The sequence below is a fragment of the Rosa chinensis genome, chromosome 1, assembly GCF_002994745.2.
Source record: "Rosa chinensis cultivar Old Blush chromosome 1, RchiOBHm-V2, whole genome shotgun sequence".
NCBI lineage: Eukaryota > Viridiplantae > Streptophyta > Magnoliopsida > Rosales > Rosaceae > Rosa > Rosa chinensis.
Window position 1 is genome coordinate 12,083,107 of NC_037088.1, and position 8,591 is coordinate 12,091,697.

At 39.6% G+C, this 8,591-nt stretch overlaps 2 protein-coding genes and 1 long non-coding RNA gene across 21 annotated transcripts; 1 reads left to right on the plus strand and 2 right to left on the minus strand.

Moving 5' to 3' along the window:
- Window positions 1–286: 286 nt before the first annotated feature.
- On the plus strand, window positions 287–1,342 carry LOC112201117 (probable receptor-like protein kinase At5g24010). Its single transcript, XM_024342134.1, has one exon. The coding sequence runs from the start codon at window positions 287–289 to the stop codon at window positions 1,340–1,342; it is 1,056 nt and encodes a 351-aa protein (XP_024197902.1).
- A 3,932-nt stretch (window positions 1,343–5,274) lies between these two features.
- Window positions 5,275–5,819, minus strand: LOC112201125. The gene is made up of 2 exons (XR_005803170.1): window positions 5,704–5,819; window positions 5,275–5,603 (listed from the first exon to the last, which is right to left on the minus strand). It is a non-coding gene; the product is annotated as an uncharacterized LOC112201125 (long non-coding RNA).
- Window positions 5,820–6,590: 771 nt separating this feature from the next.
- Window positions 6,591–8,324, minus strand: LOC112173474 (protein NEDD1). 19 transcript variants are annotated; one of them, XM_040510550.1, is made up of 6 exons: window positions 8,308–8,324; window positions 7,861–7,910; window positions 7,435–7,542; window positions 7,075–7,265; window positions 6,786–6,999; window positions 6,591–6,684 (listed from the first exon to the last, which is right to left on the minus strand). In XM_040510550.1, exons 2-6 carry the CDS (start codon window positions 7,865–7,867, stop codon window positions 6,650–6,652), a joined length of 555 nt encoding a protein of 184 aa, XP_040366484.1. In that variant the 5' UTR covers window positions 7,868–7,910; window positions 8,308–8,324; the 3' UTR covers window positions 6,591–6,649. The 19 variants fall into 19 exon arrangements, 17 of the variants coding, with proteins under 17 accessions (XP_040366484.1, XP_040366474.1, XP_040366496.1 ...); XM_040510540.1 differs by lacking the exon at window positions 8,308–8,324 and adding an exon at window positions 8,039–8,109 and having other exon boundaries at window positions 7,435–7,549; window positions 7,856–7,910; XM_040510562.1 differs by lacking the exon at window positions 8,308–8,324 and adding an exon at window positions 8,039–8,100 and having other exon boundaries at window positions 7,075–7,248; window positions 7,435–7,549.
- Between the last annotated feature and the right edge of the window lie 267 nt (window positions 8,325–8,591).

Genomic DNA, 8,591 nt, shown 5'->3' on the forward strand with positions numbered 1-8,591 from the left:
CTAAAAAGAGAAGACTTTTCAATTTTTTTGGGCAATCTGAGAAGAACTCCCAAAATGTCCTCTGTCTTATCTGCCAGTGGATGAAATGTATTAGGGATATATGAATAAATTTACGTTTATCTGGCTTGGAATTTTCCAAATTTGTATGGTTGATATTTCAGTTTTCTAAGTTTCGCAGACATTTCGTGTGCTTGGTCTCTGTCTTGCACAATTTACATGCTCATTGAACTCCATAGTCCTCTAAAGTTCTAAGTATTGGCAAATTCACCCAAGTCCATCATTTGCCATGGAACATCTTCGTATCCCGCTACTCTCTCTGTTTGTTTTTCTCCTCAACCTCTCACCCCTTCACTTTCTCTCTTTAGCTGATGATTATTTCATCAACTGTGGTTCACATGATGATGTGAGCCTCACTCCTGGCCAGAATTTCTCTGGGGAATCGAAGCCTGTAGGTTACTCTTTCTCCAAAAGCAAGGCTGTCAAAGACATCAACCAGTTGCCAGATATATCATCTCTATATAAGACAGCAAGAAGTTTCAATAAACCATTCTACTACCAGTTCAGCATCACTGAAGATGGTAATTATCTGGTACGCTTACATTTCTCAGCTTTCTCCTCCTCCTCCTCAAATAATCTCTCCACGGCTGTTTTTGGTGTTTTGGATTCTAAGAATTTCACACTGTTGAACAATTTCACCACCAAGAACACTACCTACTCCCCTGTGATAAAGGAATTCTTTCTCCGAATTGATATTACTGACTCATTTAGACTATATTTTACTCCTCAACCATCATCTTTTGCATTTGTAAATGCCATAGAATTATTCCCTGCCCCTGCAGATTTCATCGCTGAGAACTATACTAGTAATCTCCCTTTACACACAGTTTACAGACTCACCATTGGAGGTTCACCAGTAAATGACACAATATGGAGAAAGTGGGAAACAGATGATAGTCATATCTCTGATCAAAACTCTGCAAAGAAAGCCCCTCCTGAAAATGCACTCAATTTAAATTACCGCGGAGGAATTGAGGGTTTGCTTGCATCTAATGAGTCTGTAGCCCCACTTTCGGTTTACCAGACTGCTAGAGAGATGATGAATGGCAGTAGTAATATAACATGGTTTTTTAGTGTGAGTAGTAAAGCTAGACACATTGTTCGGGCTCACTTCTGTGACATTGTTGGTCAGCCTGGTAACAGTATATTTAACTTGTATGCAAATGCCAACTTCCGCAAGGAGGTCGGCAACATTTCTCAATCTTCAATTTTTCAATATTCGGCTGTTCCCTTCTACTATTCGGCTGTTCCCAAAACTAACTTCCTAAAAACTGACTCCACATAAAACTGACTGCAAATGCAAATGCATGTATACCTGATTCTCCGAGATCAGTAAAGAGACTCTTTGTATGGGAATGCCAATATGACATGTACAAGAGTTGTACCTACAATCTCCCCCTTTGGCATTCCTATACAAAACCATTCTATCACATGAAACTCCCCCTCAACAAGTACTTGAGAAAAATCACTCAAAGAATTCATCAATCCTGAAACACTCATCACACACAGATTGTGAAATAATCATGATAGTAACCAACACATAAGAGCAATTTAAGAGAGTCATTTACCACTAGTCCAAAGTCAACTACTCACTTAAAGCATAAAGAAACCTAGTCAAACTAAACTAATAAAATCTAGCAGAGAACAAAAACCAATTTAGGTCCAATCCTAGTCAAAATAAGTCTTCTCCCCCTTTTTGGATAGGTATGCCAAAGCTCAAGTGGAATGGACAAAGGTCTCACGAAGAGAGTGAATCTCCCCCTCAAGGTGATCTACGTGCTGAAGAAGAGCACCCACATCAGTTTGAAGCTGGTCCAACTTACGGTTCACCATAGTGAAATGATCACGCAAGGTGCGGGAGATTGAAGTGGTGTCAACAGAAATACCCTTGGTCTTGCTTTGGCTAGTACTGCGAAGAAGAGAACTCCTTGAAAAGACCTTCAAGGGAGGAGCCATTTCATCAGAGGCTTCGAAGACAACACCCTTGGCCTTGCAAACAGCAGTGATCACAGAAGGAAAGACCAATGCTGCCTTTTTGTGACAACAACCTTCAATAGTAGCCTTCCGGATGGCAGTATACATGTAATGCTCTGGAGGAAGATAGGGGCCCTTGGCCTGGAGAACATAGATGAGACGAGCTTCTTCCAAGGTAATCTTGCTGCTCTAAGTGGAAGGATAGAGCAAAGTACGAACCAAATGGCCCAACAATCGACAGAACTCACTAAGAGCACCAGCAGAAAGCTCCACGAGAGTGGCATCGGGACGATCCTCATAAATCACAGCCACAACGGTATCAATAGATAAAGCAGCAAGCTCCTTATCAATCGCAGACATCTCGGAAACAGGGGCAAGGAGACCCAACGTTTTGCGGATAGTGGTGGGTGTGAAAGGGACCGAGACGCCACGAGTATCCACATTGTAGCCAATCAGAGTAGCAGCATTAAGCAAGTCAACCTGCGCAAGCATATTTGGAGAACAACAAGCATAAAACTCTCTAACCACAGTGAGGTTAGGAGTGGGCAACACATCCAACACAGATTCCCAACGAAAAATGCGCACAGTCTCAGCAAATAGGGAACCCAATTTAGCCACAGTAAAACGTTTTTCATAAACCACCGGGCGCAAGCAAGTATATGTTTCATAATCAACTTGTTGAGTATGAGTTACAAATCGAGAATCCTTACGAGGCTTAGGTGGCTTGGATGACCGGGACGTGGAAAGAGCAGAGCGGCCGGAAGGGCGAGGACACTTGGCCGACAGAGCAGGAGAGGAAGGACTGACCGAGAGATGGGACGAAGTCGGAGTAGGTAAAGGAGAGACCGGAGCGGCCTTGGAGGCAACGGAATCGGAGAGAGCAGTGGCGGCGGAGGAGCGTTCGGACCCAGAAGGGGATGACGGTGCTTGGGAGGTGGACCGAGAAGGAGAATCTTCCAAGTCCTGAGGATGCTCTGCGGAGGTAGGCGGCCCAGAATCCTTCGGGCGGAGGAGGCAATTGGAACGCCGAGAGGGACCAGTGGCCGGAGGCGGGGCCAGAGGAGAGGTGGGAGCCGGAGCTTTGGGGCGCCGAATGGTGTGCTTGATTCGAGCCATGGGGATGGAAGGAGAGAGAGGGCGGCCGCGAGAGGGAAGGGAGAAATTGGGGAAAAAATAACCTTGCTTAACACACTTAAAGCACACGATGAAATAGAAAAAAAACAACAAGTAAAATTTTTTTTTATTTGAATTTTTTTTATTTTTTATTTTTTTATATTTTTTATTATATTATATTTTTTTTATTTAATAAAAGAAGTGAAGGAACCACTAACGAATCAACTACGAATTGTACAATCTGACCACAAGGTGAAGCACATAGAGCGCGTCATAGTAATCAAGTCCTGAAACCCCTTCTTAATGTACCATGCTATGAATGATGCAAAAATGCAATGCAAACACACAATGATGCTGGTCTGTATCCACGGGCAAGAACAGACTGAATTTGCATAGCTTTTCCAACAAGAGTAACACCACTTAACCGTAAATAAGAGTGCATCAAAATGAGGTTACACGAGTGAAGGTAGTCCGACAACCACAAGGTAAAATAGAGGATGAGCGAGTATTCTATACCTCTTGTGGTGTAGAGTGAACATAGCTCAAGATGGGGTGTGAAATAGTTGTGGAAACCTGAAAAGCAAAGCTCAGATACGAAACATATTTAAGCACATAAACTTTATTCCCCCTTATAACACCATGTGGGCAAGATTTGGAATTGTTCTTTTTGCCTTTCACACAATAGAACTTTTTTTTTTTTGGTTTAATAAGATTACGACCCATGTAACGAGTATTATGCTAGTAGCTCCCAAGTCAGATGACTTTAGGATACTAGACGTAACAAGGACATCCGAAGGAGCACATCTACTCGAGTCAATAGTCTCACAATCCACCGGGGTAACCAAACCATTCCCGTTTCTTCCCAATCCTCATATCATTCGTCATGACCGAGGCCTGTTACTTTGGGAATAGCCTGGCCATGCTCCATAAATCAAATTTTTTTTTTTATATCAAGGAGCAACCAACATGAGTAATTTCGTACATGAGCAATGAGAACAAGCCAACCATCAATGAAGACTTACCACCACTTAGAGTATGTGTGCATGTGAGGTTCAAGATTGTAGAGAATAGGTTGTTCAAGCTCACAATTTACAGAGTGATGTAAGTACAAGTTCAAAACGTGTTAGACACCTTGGTGCACACAGAGTTAAAGAAAAGAGCAGGACCCTTGTCAATCTAAGTTCAAAATCAGCTGTCAGACACATGGGGGTGCAAGCCAGCATTTCAATCCTGAATTTCCAGAAATTAAATCTAACAATGCAGAAACGTAAAGAGAATGCACCTATGCTACCGTGAAGACATACAAAATGAATGCATACTATGGTATATGGAAATTAGGGAAGAGTTTCAGAACTTAGAACACCAATGGCACTTCTAAGTGATTCAAATCGTGCATTATCCAATCACTACTACAAAAAGGTCATCAGACGACGGTGAATTTCTGTTGTCTGATGACCAAGCTCACCGTGGTCTAAGTGAGTGTTGTGTGATCAAAACATCAGACAACGGTGATTTCACCGTTGTGTGATATCACTTTGCTCAACAGAATACTAGTTTCCGTTGTGTGAATTCTGCGCAGGCGTGTGCCTGGCATGGCATGCGCGGGGATGCCGCGGCACAATCAGACAACAGAAAAGGGAATTTACCGTTGTCTGAGATTCATAACACACAACAGATATAACTCATTCTTTGTTGTCTGAGATTCATAACACACAACGGATATAACTCATTCTTTGTTGTCTGAGACTAATAACAGACAACGGATATAACTCATTCTTTGTTGTCTGAGACTAATAACAGACAACGGATATAACTTAATGTTTGTTGTCTGAGGAAAGTAACACACAACTGAAGTAAAATTATCTCCCTTGTCTGTTGATTACTCAGACAACAGAGATGATTTGATTTCTGTTGTGTGATATTAATCTCAGAGAACAGAATTTGTTTTCTTTGTTGTTGGTTGTTAGTTCACACAACAACTATATTTGGTTATCCGTTGTGTGAATATTGTAATCAATTGGGTACCAACCAGTGACTGTTGTAGGAGAAGCCTAAATTTTGAACTCTTTTATCATCATACAACACATGATTTTGCATTAAAGAGTTGCATGACTGAATATTAGATAGTAATTAACACATAAACAGTACTCTAATCCATATCATTCAATCACCATTTTTCAAACATCCATACATTCAAGATAGATAATGTACCAAACAAGAAATCATTCCTAACTACCTATACATGAAACAAAAGCTGATATAATATCTTTACGCTTCAACGAAGTTTCCTTTTGAAGAAGAACAAGGGCAGTCACAAGAGACTTGGCATTTGGCCTCTCATGAGGTTCATACTGCAAACACCATGATGCTAACCGCACCAACTCAATTCCTGGGATCACTCTTTCTGCCAGATTGCATACCATATTAGCAGTTCGGCCAAAATTCGTTCCTCCATGGTACTGTAACAAAATCAGAATAAAAGATGGTTAAATAACATAATTTTACCAACATTAGCAAAGATAAAATTAGTTGTGAAATGTAGAGGAGGAGAATAAGTACCATGTAGTAGTTGGCAAAAGAACCACCATTTTGTATAAACCTTGAAACTGAAAATGCCAAGTCCTGACTGTCCTGTGCAGGTCTAGTAGGAACTGCCCCAGCAAATTCTGTATACTTGTAAAGTTCACATAAAGAGTCAGAATTAGAAAGAGAAAAAGAAGGAATATTCATTTCGTTTAATGCATATAGTAAGTAATATAGGTTCGTTGATCATCTGCTCTAAGGAACTATAAGTAATATAGTAAGTAATATAGGTTCGTTAATATAGAAAAAGAAGGAATACTCATAAGGAACATTATGAGTGCTACTGTGACTACTTTCCCTCCTGCTAAAAGTAACTAATATAGGTTCGTTGATCATCTGCTCTCTCATGTTCATTATACACATATATACTTTTCTTGTCGATCTGCAGTTTCAATTAGGATTCAAGTTATACTGCAATCCTATTTTAGGATGCGAGCCAGCCTGCACTTCTAAGTCTGATTCCTGAAGTTGTTGACACATTGACTCATTTCCATTAGTTGGGGAATATTTACCCATTCTGTACTTACAAATCTAGTTAGCAACAAGCACATGGAAGCAAGCTTGGGACGTACTGACACTAAAATCAGATTTGTTGTTCATTCTCTCAGGATTTCTGGGTGGGAGGTAGAACACAGTTCAGATTCAAGCATAGGGCCTTCCCCATCTGCTGAAGTGGATTTGACATGCTAACTATTCTGATTTTCCAGATTTGAACATAATGAAAGTTTCTACACAATCCTAACCTATCTATATAAAACCATATACCATTCAAGTTCAATAATTAGAATTGTTACTGAACATATAGATTGTTTAATTAAGGAAGACATACCTGAGAAAGTATAATTGACAGAACGAGGAAGAAAGAGGAGGGGGTTGTTCAGGCGAAAAACGAGTTCAGCGATGGCATGTTTGGTAGTGAACATTAAAGCCACATGATGTTCCACTGTGATGTAGAACCTGTCAAACATGTCATTACTTAATAAATCCCCAGAATACGAAAACCTAAATCTAGAGACAACCGAATCCCAAACAACATCATTTCAGCAATTCAAATGTACCTAGAGAACAAAAGCCCATAAATGAAAGGCAAATTGTACAACACAAACAGCAGACATATTCCAATCCACACAACAAATCATTAACACTGAATACAATCTTCACCAGTGCTAAAAAAATTGCAGAAGCTGCTGGTTTTCTTTCCAGAGAGATTAACTTCTTCCGGACCTCAGGTTGGTTTGCTAGAATTTTACTCGTCACAGTTGACATTTCCATCTGTGTAATGGTTCCAAAAAATGAATGAGAAAATGAAAACAAAAAGGGGACAACAAGAGCATAGCAGATGCATACCGCTTGCATGTGGAATTGTCTTAAAATTTCTATATGAAGGTTCCTCATGTCTTCGCATACCGATTTCTGAAAGGAATCAAGAGTCTCTTCTAAAGTAAATTGAAAATCTGAAACGTAAAGGAATTCCCTGCTCACATCTTGTTCAGGGGCCTTCTGCAGTTCTGAGGTTCCTCCCTGTACAAGTATTGTCACTGAGTGAACTATAAAAATCTAGTATGGCAGAACAAAGCCAGCATGATAAACTCCTGAAATGGCTTCTACTGATGAGTTCCATCACCCTTTTTACTATTATTCATAAAAGAGCCTCTTTATATGCTACATAAGGCAATAAATTTTCTAATAAATCAAAGATATTCTTACGTTCATTGCTGGAACAACCCTGATTCTGTGGCAGTTGATGTATCTGACTTAGACACCAAGCTAGTAAACAGTTGATTTTGACCTTTGCCAGCAGAGACCTGTAACATCCTGATGACTACTGCAATTGATTAGTACCACAAATTTATGAAACATTCTGACAATATAAAAATTCAGATCTTTGGCTGAACAAAAAAATATTGTTATTTATGCAGACTATGTTCAAAGATAGAATAACTATAGTCTGTGCCAACAACAAAATTTCTATATGAAGGTTCCTCATATCTCGTGTACCGATTTCTGAAAGGAATCAAGAGTCTCTTCTAAAGTAAATTGAAAAATCTGAAACGTATCAGGCATTTTGACCATACAATCATCTGTCAAGAAAAAATGTATTTTGAATATCAGAATGCATAACTAATACCTTACCAGGCATTTTGACTAGACAATTTTTTATCAAGCTCCACACTAACAAACATCTGTCAAGGGAAAGTACTTTGAAATCAGAAAGCATTTCCGACTATGAAAGATTCACTACACCACAGCATGATAAAATAGCCTCCTAGTCTTATAACATAAGGAATGAAAATGTATAAGTCAATATTACTTATGCCCCCTTGTAATTAGATGGTGAGAAACTGATACCAGCAGTTGGTGCAGAGTGCTGCTTGAACCAAGAAATCTGGGAGTTTGAAGAAAAAAGAAAAAGGAGAAGAGAAACCAATCATAATTCAAAACAGAAGATTAGAGACAACAAATTAGTAGGAATGTAATGTAGTTGTTTATTTTTCTTTTCTTTTCAACTATTACCGTCCCTAGGTCTAATAAGGCAGAAATGATAACCAGTAAAGTAAAAAAAAGGACGATAAATCACACCATGTTAACTTCAATCTCATTCCATTCCCCCGTCTCCTGCAAAATCGACAAGTAGCAAGAAGTAATCAACACACCATTACACAATCCAGGAAAGAAAGACAACAAGTCCCACAATGTCAAGAGGGGAAATGATTTCCAACTCGAAGATAAATATCCTAACACAAGAAATTTTCTTGCATCCCATCTCAGTTACAAAACAAAATTACCTCAATGTTGTCACCACTGTCCGTCCAGGCCACCAGAATAGTCCCCAAGCTCTGCCCATTCTTATGCCACAACGATAT

What these genes read in the sequence shown, in the direction of transcription:
- LOC112201117 (XM_024342134.1), top strand. Translation starts at nt 287, where the DNA reads ATGGAACATCTTCGTATCCCGCTACTCTCTCTGTTTGTTTTTCTCCTC.
- LOC112173474 (XM_040510533.1), bottom strand. Translation starts at nt 7,945, where the DNA reads ATGCTTTCTGATTTCAAAGTACTTTCCCTTGACAGATGTTTGTTAGTG. An exon ending in TAGTCAAAATGCCTGGTAAG is followed by an intron (nt 7,550 to 7,855) that starts GTATTAGTTATG and finishes CAATTGCAGTAG; the next exon opens with TCATCAGGATGTTACAGGTC. An exon ending in GACAATTCCACATGCAAGCG is followed by an intron (nt 7,000 to 7,074) that starts GTATGCATCTGC and finishes ACCATTACACAG; the next exon opens with ATGGAAATGTCAACTGTGAC.